Source organism: Ipomoea triloba, chromosome 4 (genome assembly GCF_003576645.1).
Source record: "Ipomoea triloba cultivar NCNSP0323 chromosome 4, ASM357664v1".
Taxonomy (NCBI): Eukaryota; Viridiplantae; Streptophyta; class Magnoliopsida; order Solanales; family Convolvulaceae; genus Ipomoea; species Ipomoea triloba.
In genome coordinates this window covers 24,103,323-24,120,184 of record NC_044919.1, presented here as the reverse complement: position 1 = coordinate 24,120,184, position 16,862 = coordinate 24,103,323, and the positions used below count along the sequence as shown (strand labels likewise).

Here is a 16,862-nt window from a genome sequence, read left to right as displayed (position 1 = left end):
TAATTAAACAACGCACACATTCAGAAATTAATAGAAACATTTAATTTAATTTTCTATATATATAAAATTAATTAAAGCAAGTAAAAATTAAATTATTTTATTTTATTTTCCTAATGTAAATTAATGAATATGAAATCTTTTCCCCTTATGCGTTTTGGATAGAAGAGATAATATTCAAATAGGAAATGTGATCAAATTATTTATAAAAAAAATAAAAAAATCAATCAATATGGTGGGATGGCAATTTCTTATTGGCCAAAAAGTGGGTAACTAGCTGCAGTGCTTCCCTTGGCTTGAAAGTTGGAACCTCGTGCCCTGCTCCTCTAATCGTCACATACATGAGTCCTTCGTAAACAACTGTCCATCCCCCAACCTAAGCAAAATAAAAATTGAATAAAAATTAATGTTAATATCATAGTTGCAGTGGAGGCTAGGATAATCAGCAGTAGACTAGCACTTAGCATCTAAGTGGTGCACTATAAATAAATAAATAAATAAATAAATATATATATATATATATATATATATATATATATATATATATATATATATATATATAATAAAAATTTAACAAGGCTAAATCGATCGAGTTATCTCGACTGAATTGATCAAGTTAACTCAGTCGAGTCAACTGAGTTAGGCACCTAGGCGGCCGACTAGGGGCTAATTCACCTTGATCTAGGGAAGCCTAGTGTCTAGGTGGCCGGCCACCTTGACGTACCGATTTTTACAACGGTGGTTCATATACATGCATGAAATATAGAAATAGAAAGTAAGTAGTTATTATTGGTATAAACTTTATTTACCTGTTGATTATCAGTGTACCATGGAGTCCAATCTTCAGTGATATTGAACCCTAGTTTTTTGAGACTATACCTTGTAGAAGTTACTGGTACCCTTCCATCAGTATCTCCACTGTTTTTCATGCATATCACAACACAGTAGGGATTAAAAAAAATCATCGATAGTGGGGTAACTCTAGTCAAAATGACTAAGAATACAAATTTGTAATGGCATGATCACGAGTTCAAATCAAAGCCCTCTTAGTTTGAGCCAGTTAGTTATGAGCAATTTAGGTTTGGTTTACTTCCTTATGGTCCTTTATAAGTTAGTGTCACAAAGTAGGATGTACCCAGTGTAAACCCTCGGGTAATAGCTACGGTTTCCCTCGTCACCCAAAATTAATGATAGTTTTTATGGTGTCTTACATACCAAACATTGTACTTGCTAGTTTACACCCAAAAAAATAAAATGAAATTAATTCATTTTTAAAAGAAATTATATATATGATGGTCATGATTATAACTGTAACATTATTCAATATTAATATATTATTATTATTATTATTATTATTATTATTATTATTATTATTATTATTATGTAATACCTAAATCTTTTTAATTATTTTATGAGTAATAGTATATTCTACCTGAAAACCCAAATGCGCAAACCCGCTGCTGCAAGTTTCCTGATTATAGGAAGAATGGTAGATGGTGCATCTTTCCAATCACTGATAATGTCGCTGCAAAAAATGGACTTACCAGTTCAGGGTTAACAGAACAAATTAAGAAATATAGTGTAAAGATTTATTTTCTTTTAAAAATGTAAGAAAAACAAAAGTTTAATTAGTTTCTGAAAGCAAGGAAGGCTCTACCCGTTAAGAGATAGAATTTACTATATTTTGATGAAGATGTGGAATGACATTTACAACTCCTAAGAACTGAGCTAGGGATTAAAAGGACCACTAATAAATGATGTAGTATAATTGATAACAAAAACAAATCTTTTTCTTCCCCCAAAGATTAAGGCCTGTTTGGTAAATGGCTGTTGGCTGATTGGGTTAGAAGGTATGATTTTTTTATAACATTAGCTGATTGTAAAAAATTGTTTGATAAATTGGCTGTTAGCTGATAGCTGTTTGGTATAATTTCTTTTCTCACTAATTGAAAAGGCTGCTTTGGGTAGCCTTTTGAATTTTAGCATTTTGGAGTTACAAAAAACTTATTAGCCAAACAACTAATAGTGGCCAAATAAGCCAAAATTGGCTGATAGACTGATTATTTACCAAACAGGGCCTAAATCTCTAACCCTAAATGTCCCCATACGCGGTCCAGACAAAACATTTGGGAAGACAATAACTCAGTGGCTCAGTAGACTAAATAACAGAGATTTGTTCACTTTGGGTAGGGATAAGCCCATTTTTGACATAATTCCCGCACTGCCTTGGGCAAGGATCAACCTACTTTGAGCATAATTCCTACACTGTCTCCCTGTCCAAATTGAGCATATTTCACACACTATTTTACTGAATTTCGAACCTTGACCTTGACCCCTAAATACTACTTATTGAACCAGTAAACTAAGCTTTGCAGACAAAAAAAAAAAAAATCTTATAATACCTGCAATGAGTCCATGGATAGGAAATCCCAGTTACGTTGGCATGAAGTGCCTTCTGGACGTCAGGTCTGTTGAGATATGCTTCTGTATAATCAGTCGCGCATGGGTCGTAACCTGATGGTTTCTTGTGCCATCCAGCCTACATATATATATCCAAATTCATATATAATGCTACTATCTTTTAGTTGCGAATTGAATAAGATAATGAAGATGGAGAGAGAATATATGAATGACCATTTTGGAGAAAAGGTGAGGGGCGATTCCTCGTACGACAGGAACCGACTTCTTGGTGGCGGTGCTGTTGGTTCGGACACAGGTTGGGGTGTACAAGCTGTACATATCAATAATATCGTAAACGGCGAAATAGTTGTTGAGCTGGGCGTCGCATTCGGCGGAAGAGGTGGCGGAGCTGAAGTTGCAGGCGGCTTTGATGTCGTCGCGGAGGCGGTCGGAAATCACGGCGTGATCCCATGCGTAGTCTATCAACCCTGTTTGATCTGCTTCGTCGTCCAACACCGCGTTACCTATCTGCAATATATATTATATATTATAATATAATAATGCATTTCCTCATCTACATATTTATTTATTTATTTTTATTAGACCAACATATGTCCTAATTATATTGCAAAAATTCCCGCCTAGGCGCTAGGCGCTCCTAGACCGTGGCAAATTGCTCCCTAGGCGTCCGCCTAGGTGACCAGCCGCGTAGGAGGTCGCCTAGCGCCTAACTCGGCCGAGTTGGCGGCCGATTGGGCCGAATTTAGCCGAGTTAACTTGCCCAACTCGGCAGAGTTAGCTGAATTAACTCGAGCGAGTCGGCCTTGTTAATTTTATTATTATATTTATATATATTTAAATTTATTTATTTATATAAGTAAGAGATATATATATAATATATATAATATAATATATGACATACGCGCACACATACACATGAATCAATTTTTTGTTTTTATAGGTCGCCGCCTAGAATTGCCTAGGCGCCGCCTAGACCACTTAGGCGCTAGGCGCTAGTCTACCGCCCGACTAGCGCCTAGCGCCTACTGCAACTATGCTATATACATAAGACACTTTTAGCTAATTAATCCCTATTTACAACATATCGACCCAATTAAGGTTATTTTGATGACTTTATACTTGCAATACTCTTTTAATTTTAAAATCGAATCCTATTTCCACATAATCAAATTTACAATTCATTCACTATTTTCTCTATATTCATTCTCTCTTCACACATGATGGCATTGCACTTCAAACACTTTCCAAGACTTGCAATCCTTTCAAACCACCTCATCATGCTTGAAATTTATTCTTAATCAATAAATAGTGGCGTGCATTATGCCATGTCACTTTGAAAGAGGTAAAATTATAGGGATGTAGATCATAACCTAAGGCTATATTTATCTCTGAAATACTCTCTCACTTTCAAAAGTGTATTATACATCTCTTACTTTCAAGAGTAATCATATTTTCATATCACATTATAATAATATAACAATAAATAAATAAAAATAGAGATTTTGAAAAAAAAATTAGAAAAATATTTTTGAGTATTACTAACTCTATTACAATGTAGTATTTGTTCAATATAATTTCTCAACCTATTGAAACACAAAGAGTCAATGCACCCACTATTGTTCCATACATATATTCTTTCTCAACCTATTGAAGCACTCATTGGAGTTTCATACATACTTTTTCAACCTATTAAAGAAGCACAAAGAGTCAATACCTCACTAGGTTCAAATTAAACTTGTGGCCTCCCATTTGGGAGATCAAAGACAGGTGTCATTGACCTACAAATTACTTAGACTAAATTAAAAGTGCAAAAGGCTGGCATATGAAAGTCATCAAGCATATATGGCTTTAAAAAACTTGAAATCAAAAGAAAAATTTCACCTAGACTTAAAAAGGAGTGAATTGCAAGGGTAATTTCAGCCTAACGAGCAAAATGACGATTATATTGGTTTTTCATATCAGAGGCTTGACCTCTCTTAAGGGATAAGAATGTACGGATACTCATGCCAATCAAGATGGTTATTAAGAATATAAAAAACCGCCTCATCTATTATATATATTAATGAAGCTATACAATACAATACAAAAGATGAAGAGCAAAAATTTATGCATAATGCATACCAGCAAACCCTTGAAGTTTATTTGATCAACCTTTGGAACAACTTTGTTCTTGTCATAGATAAGTTCTGAGAGTTGAGGAACATAGTGGCCTACAAGATTACGTGCAGGCAATTTTATGAGTTTAATACCAAAATCAAAAGGTTATTAATTGTAATTAATTATTTAATAAATAAGATCATCATAAGCCCATCCATAAAATATTCATCATAATCCAAAGTGTTTGTCCGTACCTGCATAACTTTCGCCAGCAATGTAGAATTCATGGGACTTGAATTGTGGGAATCTTTGAAACCATTTGAGTAGAAATCTATATGAATCATGAGCTGATAACAAATAAAAATGGATGTTAAAATTAATACACTATTATTATGGCAGTAAATAAACAAATAATTAACTTCTCATAGAAAGGTGATTGATATACTGAAAATGGACCCGCAGCAAAGGGACCCGGTAAAGTGAAACGTTTGAACCGACTCCCGAGACCTCGGAGTGGAGCCCCGCGTTTGACCTCTGGCCGCCTAGGCCTTGGCTTGGGGCTCGGCTTGGGCCCCGGCCCAAGGTATCAGGTTGGCCTGGGGCTTAGCTTGGGTCCCGGTCCAAGGTCTCAACATGGGCCTCGGGCAATGGTACTAGGCGGGGGTCCAACCGCGAGGCCAGGCGCGGTTAAGTTATTGATTTTTTTAGGGGAGAAATAACATGTATATTTTGCATGGGGAAATGCAATTAAAAACTCTATAAGAATAATGTTAAATGCAATGAAATTTTGCAACAAATGAATATTATGAATTTAACCTGCAAATTTGTCGCCTTGTCGCCCGATATCACTGCTGGTGTTTGTGTATGAAAATCCGACACCCACAGGCTGCTCTAGAAACAGCATATTGGCCGCTGGAGAAATATAATAAAACCAACATCATATCGTTTAGTATCATATTTGTATGGACGTCATCAATCACCAAGGGATAACTCAGTGGTAAAAAATTTTAGTGTAAGAGTAATGTCCCTACAACAAATACTCAGGTTCACATTTCCAATGGGGAGCCCAGGGAAAGAAAACAAGTACTTAGACTATGCACCACTGAAATACATCCCGTAATTTACCTCCTCTCATTTAACCCAATGCAAGGTGATGAGCGGCTTTCAGGCTTAGGATTTAGGGTTTAAACCTATATTTTTAGGCAAGTCGCTTTTGAAAGAAGGGTTAGAACAATTAAACATATCACTTTTGTTGTTCTTTTGAAAACTATTTGTTTAAAGGGAAAATCGATGTTTTGGTTTCTCAATTATTTTGCAATTTTCAATTCATCTCTAATTTTTAATCTGGTCAAATTGGCCCTTCAATTCTTTAAATTTCGTCAATTAAATTCCCTAGTCATTGTTTTGGTAACTAACGGCGAATTGACGAAATAGCAACAAGGAAACTTAATTGACGAAATTTAAAATAATTGAAGCTTACTTCAACTAAATTACAAATTAGAGACCAAATTGACAGTTGTAAAATAATTGAGAGACCACAACAGTGATTTTTCCTTGTTTAAATTACATCGGGATCCGAGTAATTGCAACGGTTGGTTTATCATGTCTAAATATTAAGCTATAACTTTATATTAAAAAATGAAATTAAGCAATGTATATAATGATATGAACCTGTATTCCAAGAGTAGTTGTTGAACCTCAGCTCTGGTTTCCCTTTTTGTGAGAGGAAAGGTCCCAACTCCTCTAAAAGACCATATCCTACTGATGAACATCCTGGCCCTAAAATGGTGAAATAATTAAGGTCAAAACTCCATTCGAACAAACAATTATAAACCTTTATGCATGGTATATGAATAGTAGTAATTATACTAAAATTATGTTACATTCGATAATTTGAAAAAAAAAACACTTTTTCAAAGATATTTTTTTATTCATTATTTGTTAAATGACTTAAAAAAAAAAACAATTATGTTATTGAATATTGATTTACATAACACGCATTACCCCCTATAAAGACCCCAATTCAAATATACCCCATATGGGATGTCATTTTCAACCGGGTTTTGAAAATCATGAAAATATTTTCTGAAAAATAAGTCATTTTTTAAAAAGTATTTTCATTTCCAATGTTTAGTTGCATTTCAGAATTTCTGTCTTAGCGTGTTTGGTTCATTTTTCAGAAAATGAGCAAGATTTTATATAATTAAACATTTTAATTTTTTTTGTTAAGAATATAACATTTATAATAATAATAATAATAATAATAATAATAATAATAATAATAATAATTTTAAATATAATAAAAAATAACTAATAAGATATCAAAATAATTAATCAAAGTCTTGCAATTCAAAATAACAAACCAAAATAACCAAATTAAAGTTTTACAATCCCCAATTACGAACAAAAATTACTAACTAAATTGTTGGTGTTGGTAGTGGTGGTGATTGTGGTGGTAGCGTGGTGGTGGTGGTGTTATTTGTTACTATATAATAATAATAATAATAATAATAATAATAATAATAATAAGTGGTAGTATGGTAGTGGTGTGGCAACAACGTTGGTGGTTGCGTTGGGTGGTGGTGGTGGTGTGGTGGTGTGGTGGTGTAGTGTTGATGTGACAATTGAAAAATTACTCCCCAAAAAAAGTTGAAGTCATTTTCCAAGAAAATGAGATTATTTTCCATTGACCAAGAACTCATTTTCCTTTGATTCAAAATTTTCACTATTTACCAAACACTTAAAATCGGAAAGAAATCATTTTCCCGGTTTCAAAACATCTTAATTTATTAAATAAAATAGCAATATAAATACTTATTTTAAAATTGGTTAAACATTAGCCATTAATTAATGTCCGTATACTTCAAGAAACTATATGCGTTACTTGTGCGCCATTGTTGGAAAAGGACTGGCTAGCTTATGATCAAAGTTTAGTTCTTATGAACAATTAATAATTAATTAACAATTGTTTAGTTTAATAAAATTATAAATTCTGAAGATAATGAAATAGAATATATGGATGCACATGTACACTTTTCTAATTCTAAGATATCTAATAAATTGTTTTCTACTCCAATATTTCTACCATCCATTATTTTTCTACCGTTAAAAAACCAATGAAGAAAAAGACTGAAAACAAGCCCATCATAACCACTCTTGCTTCAATCAGTATATAAAAGGAAAAATCTATATAAAAATTAATCAATTAATTGCAATCAGTATATAAAAGGAAAATTCTACATAAAAATTGATTAGTTATTTTAATCAGTATATAAAAGGAAAAATCTATATAAAAATTAATCAATTAACTGCAATCATCACTACATAAAAGGAAAATTCATTAAAAAAAATTAATTAAGTAATTCCAATCAGCATATAAAAGGAAAAATCTATATAAAAATTAATTAATTAATTGCAATCATCGGAATATAAAAGGAAAATTTCTATAAAAAATTAATTATTTGAATTCAATATTCTTATATAATAATAAGTAATGCTACTTTTACATACTGATTTTATCTATTAAAAATAGTTATATATATATATATATGTGTGTGTGTGTGTGTGTGTATCCGATCCCACGTTAAAAAATAATTATTAATCAAATGTTGCCAAAAAAATGTAGTGTTACTTATTATAATATAGAGTCAATTACAATTATATTTTTTATTATAATATTAATGAAATTTAATTATTAAAAATAATCAAATTTGATTGCTCACTATTGAAAACTCACGATGAGAAAATAAAAATGATTGATTTTGAATGTAATTAAAATAGACACATTTTAAAATTTGACATTAAATCTAGAAAATATTGAACCTAACGGGTTTTTTTAGGTGAAAAGTCTGATTAAATAAACAAGAACAAATTAAATTACCTCCATTGAGCCACAAAACGAGAGGTTTATCCTCAGGGTTTTCCATGGCCTCAAAGAACCAATAGAAAAGCGCTCTCCCATGCTTCTGGCTCACCCTAACGTATCCGGCATATTGCCGGAAATTCACCGGCGGCGAGCCGGGGAGGCCGGTAACCCGGTCAGCCTCCTGCCGGGCCCACACCTCACTGCTAATGCCACTAAGTTGTGATCTACCCTCCCCTCCTATAACTCCAAAACTGAAGAGAACGACAGCAACAACAAAAGGGAAGTACGTCTGAATCATCTTTTAATTTCTTTCTCTCCTATATGTTTATGTTCTTTAATGTGTGCAAAGAAACAATGGATTGGTTATATTTATATATATGCATTGAGAATTGTATATGATGCATTTTTAAGGTCTGATACAGATAAGATACACCTGTCAATTCATTGGATCCAAATTTGGACAATATACATATAAATTAAATATTTTTATATGATGCCTCATTCTCGACCTAAATATGTAAATGATACTTAGCTTTATAGTAAAAAATATATTTGTTTAGTAATTAGGTAATTATTTTGGTAAGTAATATATTCATAAAAAAATATACTTAATTGGTTAATTTATTTAGTAATTAATCTAAAAAATAAGTCTCAATCAATATTATATCCTTAATTTATGTCCATCTTTTTGTATGCTATTTTACTTTAAATGTTATACGTTTTAATGTTATTAAACAAAATTGTTCCTACTACATTCCTGTTAGACAAAACTACCCTTACAACATTATAACACCATTACTTTTTTGTTCTAAGATTGATAACTCCATCACTATTACTATACACCTATATCAATCATTTATTTTTCCTATTCTTTAATTATCATTTTAAGAAAATCATTATATAATTAATTTAATGGTTGATTATATTTTAATTAATTTTTTATGAATGGTAAATCACATGTGTGTGTATAAAATACATATTATATATATATATATATATATATATATATATATATATATATAAATTTATAATTTATAATTTTTAATTATTTGTATTTATCAATGTTTTAATATTGGGCATGAATTTTCGTGCATCGCGCATACAAAATGCTAGTACTTAATGATATGGTGTAAAGACAATTTGGTCAAAAAAATTAAAGTATAAAATTTTTAATATAATGTACAACTTGACAAATATAAACATTACGGACATAATTCAGCGATATAATTTACATTGGCTCTTATAAGTTAGTATTAGTAACCAAAGACCTTGTGGTCAAGTGGCATCCGGTGTCCCGATTAACACTCCCACATGGATGATGGGAGGAGTGGGTTCGAGGGTAAATATCCAATATTGATGTATAATGTTAAAATTATTGATGTATAATGTTAAAATTATGATTACATTATAATAATTTATACCATATATAAAAGTAAAATCCTTCTATTTCATTTTTCCGTCCAAACTTTTGTGCTTATTTAGTAAGAAAATGTGAAATGAAAATTAACTAATATCTATTAATTGGTAATTTGTTTCTATATTCACTTATTCACGTGATAACATAATACCATGTAGAAAATATATATTAATTAGGTAATAACATAATAGCATATATAATTGGTAATATTATGTATAGTATTCTATAATAATATAATATTATGTATGGTATGCAAAGAATGAGTGATCTGTTATGAGATGTGAAGGTTAAGGATCATGGTTGAAATAGTTATTAAAATATTATCCAGTTTGAATTCTATACGTTTATTTCTATTAGCATCGAACATTTTTTATATTATTCATGGTTGATATGTAACAGGAATTTATCCCTGTCCAATAGCACTATTTAGGTTTTTTTTTTTTCATATTTTAACTTAGAAATTTGTTTATTTGTTTCAATCTAACAAGATTCAATTTTAAATTTATTTATATTTTTCTAGAAACATGAATGAATATAAATAAGCATATATTATCTTCTACGAATAAGTATAGTTTACGTGAAAATTCAAGATAATATCGATTAAATAATTGGTAAGTAATATATCCCTCAAGGGATTTACAATTTAGTATTTTGCAATATTTAGTTTGTCAAGTTTTACTATATAAAATTTAAATATTTGTAAACTACATCAAAAATATTATTAGATATAAAAATTTAAATTTAAACTTTATAAAAAAGTATTAAAGAAAATAAACATATTAAAGTTATGTTAAATACGGTAAGAATATATTTATTAAATATTATTAAGAATACTAGTATTTTCGCATGTGCGTTGCACGGAATGAAATTGTTATAATATTTTAAGAATATTTGGATCGATATACAATTATACAAATTATTATAACATCGAATATTATATAGCGCAATTGATGAAATTGGTTGGATTGATTTTTTTGTTGTTGATGTTTTCCTGGTTTGAATTATAGAGCAAATAATTTTCCAATTACCTATGCGATGCACGGATAATATTTTTTATTATATATTTAGAAAATAAAAATAAAGATGAAATTATAAAAAAATTATAATATTAAACGTGTACATTTATTTTTTAGTACTATTGACTCTATTACAATTTTTTGAGTACTATTGACTTTATTACAATGTAGTATCCTACCCCAACACTGAGGTTCAAACTTGAGACCTCTCATTTGAGAAACCACAGCTATGCCGCTCGACCACAAAGTCTTTGGCAACGTGTACATTTATTTGATTATAAGATTAGTGTAAAAGTATTACTCAATTAATTGAATAATATATGACTTGTTTGTCTACAATTATCTTTAAAAAATCGATATGTAATATGACTTATATAATTATATTATTACTAAAGTAAATATGGGAAAAATGAGAAATAATTTAATAATAATTATCATAAAAATAAATTCAACAAACAATGTTTAGCTTAATTACCATAATAATTATTAGACAATTATTATTAGTCAATTACACTAATATATGTGCAATTATTATTTTCAAAATAAATAATGTGTATATATTTCGAATATGACACCATAATATGACAACTCTGCAATCACAGAATTTTTATCTTTCGAACTACTGAAATGCGTTGAATTTGCAACCAAACAAACTCCACTCACTACAAGAAAAAACGCGATTCGCGACGGAATTTTCCCGTCGCAAAAACGCAAAATTTCGTCCCAAATCACGTTTTGCGACGGAATTTTGCATTTTCGCGACGGAATTCATTCTGTAGCCTCTAGGCTTGTCGTATTTCATTCCGTGATGGAAATAATCCGTCACGAGTGGTGGCGACGGAAAATGGTGACGAAATTTTTCATCGCAAAGTAGGCGACGGAAATCATTCTGTCGTGAGTCCGTCACAGTTTTGGCAACAGAAATATTTATTTCTGTCGCCATTGTGTGAAAAAATATTTTGTCACAAAACTCATATTCTGTTGCATATTTCTATCGTGAAATATAACGACGAAAATAATTATTGTCACGATTCCGTCGCTAATTTTTCCGTTGCAAATTGTGTATTCCGTCATAAAATTCCGTCGCAAAAACATGACGAAACAAATTGTCATCGCAAGTCAATCGCTAACTTTTCCGTTGCAAATCTCGTCCTCTATCGCAAAATTTCATCGTAAGAAAACGACGGAACAAATTTTCGTAGTGATTCCATCGCTTCATATTCCGTCACAAAGTTTGTTTTCCGTCACAAAATTTCATCGTAAAAGTAATAATGGAACTAACCGCCGTCGTGGTTCCTGTTGGTCCCAAGGGGATGGGGTACAAGTCTAGAGGGGGGGGGGGNAGGGTACTCCGCCTCTTCTTGCTTAATCCAAAGCAAGGACCTTTGGTTGTCACAGTTTAATGTAACAAGCTCCAATCTGACCGCAAGCTATCGTTGAAATAAAGTCGATGTAGAGCTGCTTCGGTCACCTTCTGGATATGTATATGTTTAAGCTTTTGAAACTCTCTCAAACACTAGAATATGTTTGTCTCGCTGTTTTGAATATCAAGGATGATATTCCAGATTTAGCACTTGCACTTTGAACGTTTGAATTAGACACTTCTTGCAAATCACTTAGAATTCTCGAACTTCTCTTCAGCTTGTGTCTTCACGTCCTTATATGTGAGAGTTTAGGAATAATTCCGTTGGAGGGAAAACTATTCCGTTTGAAACTTGTCTCCCATGCTGATCATGGGACTTGAGTATTTTCAGCATGTTCCATGGAGTGGTGGTCTTGCAACTTGTGCCTTTTGTCTTGTAGTGAATATTCTTTAATCCACTTTCTAGAGTCCATGCTCCACTTACTCTTTTAGGCAAAAGTTACTCTTTTTATATTCCCATGATCCTTGATTTAGGGAATAAGACCGACTTTGGATTGGTGCACTTTCTATCCGTTTGTTGTGCAATTCTGACGTGGCATCCACTTTCGGCAGATCCCATAACGTTCTGTAGACACCTTTCCTTATCTCCATGATATTCTTCTTCTCCAAACTTAGATTAATTTAATCCAAGCTACTTTTACTGCCGTTCAGCCCTATGGAGAAGTGTCAGTGTATCGAGACTTAGTTTGGTGTCTCGCCTGACTGAAGTATGTCTCGAACTGGATTGATGTCTCGAGAGACTCCATCTCTCGAACTCTGCTTATGTCTCGAGACTTAGTTGATGTCTCGCAGACCCTTATTCCTCCAGTGTAGTCTCGTGCCTTCTTCTGATCTGACTATGAACTTACAACACGAAAACATCTAAAATGTTCAATCAAGTTTACCTTAAGCTTAAATAATATCCGAGTTGAGCTCAAAGTTACCCGGTTATATTTTCGCTCTTAGTTTACTTGTCGAACTTACATATATTCCTATCTTTCGAGACTTAGGGGATTCTGATTTACATTTGGTATCATCAAAACCTATTACATTATGTTCCTAACAATTTCCCCCTTTTTGATGATGCCAACACTTATACTTACTTATATGGCTGATTTAGCAAAAAAAAAACTTTGATTTTATTTTCAGCGCATACGGTAAGTTTGACAAGTGAGCTAATATCCTAATGCATAAGATACGAACTCACGCACACCCCCAGCAAAAGATATGTATATATATTATCATAAACAGGGAATGTTTTACAGTGCATAAGAAGATAAAGATATAAGGAAGAAATGAAAAGAAATTAAGAAGCAACATGGCACAGTTGAGAATTGACATCGAGAGCTTACTGTTTGTTTTCTTTCCTCTTCTCATTGATAGCTGCTCGTGTCTTGACAGGGTCTTTCGTGTCTACTAGACTCAAGTAGTCATCAGTGACATGAAAGTGTAGATAGTTCCTGAATGCTTCCCCAACAAACTCTCCTTCAATCACTCCCTCTTTCCACCATGTAACACATTCCTCTGGAGTCATGTTGCTGTGGAGTGATATCTTTATTAGTGCCAACAGATTGAAGACTTTGAGAACTAGATGTCGCATATCATCTTCTTTGCTTCCAAACTTGAAGTTGATCATATGCAACTCATCCTTCTTTTCTTTTTCTGTTTGTTCCTCTTGTCTTTTCTTCTTTCTTTCTTCATCTTCTTGTCTCCTTCTTTCCATTTCCAGCGTGCGCTGAACCCTTGCAGCTTCTGCCCTTTTGGCTTCCTCCATTTGCTTGCTCGTTTGCTTTGGAATTTTCACAGGAGGTCCAGCTGGTTCACTGCTTCTTGCTCTTTTCTTGCCTCTTCCTCCTCCCCTTTGTGTATTTTCCCCCTTGTTGGTATCATCACCACGGGAAAGGAGAGTAGACAGCCCTTCGAAGAGTGACTCAAGCTGGGCAGGCACTTGGTTCGACAGATTATCAAGGATGGCTTTCACTTCATCCTGTCGAAGCTCACTGGAATTTCGATAGGCTCTAAATTCTGCTCGTAGCTCAGCTAGCTCATCTCTCGTTCGTTCAGCCTCTGAGCGAGCTACAGCAGCATCATCAGCAGCCTTTCGCGCTGCATCCTCAGCCCATACTGTCTGTTCGAGGAGTTCTTCGTGGCGAGCTTGAGAAGTACTTGTGCCAGCCACGGGCATTGCATGGTTTCGAACAACAGCCAGTATGCGCTCGATTTGAGCCATCTTCTGAGCTTGGTCAGCCATGAATTGACGCACTTCGCCAATGAAAGCTTTCTCTGCCTGTGTACCAAAGTCAGAAGAAGAAGGAGAATCAGGATTACCTTTCATCGGAGGGGACTTGGGCGCTTCCAGATTACCACCCATAACTTGCATCTGCAAGTCCACCTCTCGAACTTGTCTCTGAGGTTCAGCAGGGACACTGGGTTCAGAGCTCGAAGGTAGCTCCATGTCAGGCGCTTCCCGGTTTCCACCTGAGGGATGGATCACTTCTCGCTCGTCACCTCTCGAACCTGGAGCCTCAGCTTCAGCAACTGATTGGATCGGATCAGCGAGAGAGGGTACTTCTGTGTTGGATGCCTCCCGGTTTCCATCCAAAGGAACTTCCCCCTCAGCTTCACCTCTCGAACCAGTGCTGGGAACTTGATCATCTGCTGGTGGATTTGGAGATGAAGGATCGATAGGTGCTTCCCTGATTCCACCTTCGATAGTCACATCAGTCTCCTCAGCACTTCTCGAACCAGCAGGACTTGTATCATTCTACTCTTGTTGCTCATTTTGCACCTCAGTTTGCTCGGATGAGTCAGAAATCTCAATCGGTGCAGGAGCAACTGGTGCACTCCATCTTTCTCTATCAACCATCCTAGCTGCAAAGGTTGTTGCATCGTCAGTAGGCAGCAGGAATGGTGATGGCACTTCCATGTCAATCGGAAAGCCAGGGAGTTGGAGCAACAATATTTCACCCTCTCGAGGAGGTTGTGCTTCATCTTCATCTGTCGAGGGAGTGGACTCATGCGGTGGCAATAGAGGATCTGAATTGGTTGCCACTTCTGGTGCTTCAGAGGTCTCAACATCATCTCTCGAAGCATTTGCATGAAGTATCAGAGCAGAATCAGCAACTTGGGACACGGGTATTGCGGCTATGGCGATGGGATGATCAGTGCTATCTTTCGCAACCCCAGAGGTTTCTCCTGGACCTCTCGTCAACTCTACTTGCTGTCCCAAGGATAAAGCAGTGGCAAGTCTGAGTTCTTCTTGAAATTGAGCCTCAGTAGCAGGATCTAATTCAGACTCACCTTCTTCTTCTTGTGCATCATCAGCTATGCCCTTTCCTTTGTCAGTTCGACCAAGATTTTTCTTAGTCACATTCATCTCATGGGCAATATTGAGCAGATCAGTGGTTGGTATTTCTGTGATATTTAACCAATTAAGGGCGAAGTCTTCTTCAGCCACCATACTTGCTGCTCTCAAGATTAGTTGATCAATAGGGCCAGTTCTCCACTCAATCCATCTTAGAACTCTGGAGAAATCATCCAAGGTAATCTCTTCTTCATCATCTTGATTTAACTGAGAGCACACTTCAGCATCTGTTCTTTCCAACACGTTCTCTGTTAGTGATGCACAACTCACTGCATGTTCACTGACCTCTCGATAACCATCCGAGAGATCACTAATGAGCCCAACATCTGCCAAAGCTTGAGCAATAGTCCTTTCAATCCGGGCAGACTCCATTGGCGTTAGGCTCACATTTTCAGCACTTTGCACTGGGTCCCTGACCACAGTGCCTTGATCATCAGCAGCCTCTTGAATTGAAACATTCTCCCCTGCTGCTGGAACATTCATCTCTCGAACCACCTCTCGTGGTTCCTCTGTTTCTGCCCGCACTGGATCACTGATCCCAGTGTCTTCAACCTCTCGAACCTCCTCTCGAGGTCCAACTCCAGACTCAGCAGCCCCCTCAGCACCATCATCAGCAACATTCAAATCAACAAATAATGCTCCAGATAGAGACCTTGTAGGGGGCACTCTCTCAATCTCAGCGGCCAGAATAGCCTGAGATTCCCCCTGGGCTTGTGCCCTGTTCTCAAATGGTACTTGAATCATCACAGGAGCTACATCTCGAACCTGACTGACAGAAACTTTCTTGGCCCTCTTGGCCCTTTTCGGCAATTGAACCCTTTTAATCAAATTACCTAAGGGTTCATCATCAGAGTTAGCACTCTCTGGCTGGGCTTTCCTTTTGCCCTTAGCTCTCGGCTTGGAGGGAGATGGTGCATCCTTAGCACTTTTACCCTTCGGTATAGGTATTTCGATGAATCTCTCGCCCTTCCCTCAATTCTAAGCCCTTCAATTCTAAAATATACTGAACAACAAAACCAAAACCAACCTTTTTACTGATCAGCCGGTTGGCACTTGACACTGAGCTTTGCACTTGTTGTAGGAGAAAGTCGAAGATGATCTGTGCCCAGTTCATGTTGGTGTTGTTCCAGATGGCATGGAGGACCTTGAGTATGTCCAGATTGATTTCGTCGGTTCCGGACACTTTGCCGAGGACGAACTTCATAACCAAATCGGCAGCTAGAGCATACCTCTCCTTGAGATGGAATTTTCGGAGGGCAGAGGATGCTCGTTGCGGTGCAGTC

The 16,862-nt window shown here is 34.9% G+C and overlaps 1 protein-coding gene across 1 annotated transcript; it reads right to left on the bottom strand.

The window, feature by feature from the left end:
• Positions 1-220: 220 nt before the first annotated feature.
• Positions 221-14,445, bottom strand: LOC116016029 (serine carboxypeptidase-like 34). The gene is made up of 12 exons (XM_031256196.1): positions 13,957-14,445; positions 13,697-13,836; positions 8,396-8,631; positions 6,187-6,294; positions 5,332-5,427; positions 4,770-4,862; positions 4,540-4,628; positions 2,632-2,925; positions 2,400-2,536; positions 1,430-1,522; positions 807-915; positions 221-373 (listed from the first exon to the last, which is right to left on the bottom strand). Exons 1-12 carry the CDS (start codon positions 14,443-14,445, stop codon positions 221-223), a joined length of 2,037 nt encoding a protein of 678 aa, XP_031112056.1.
• Positions 14,446-16,862: the final 2,417 nt, after the last annotated feature.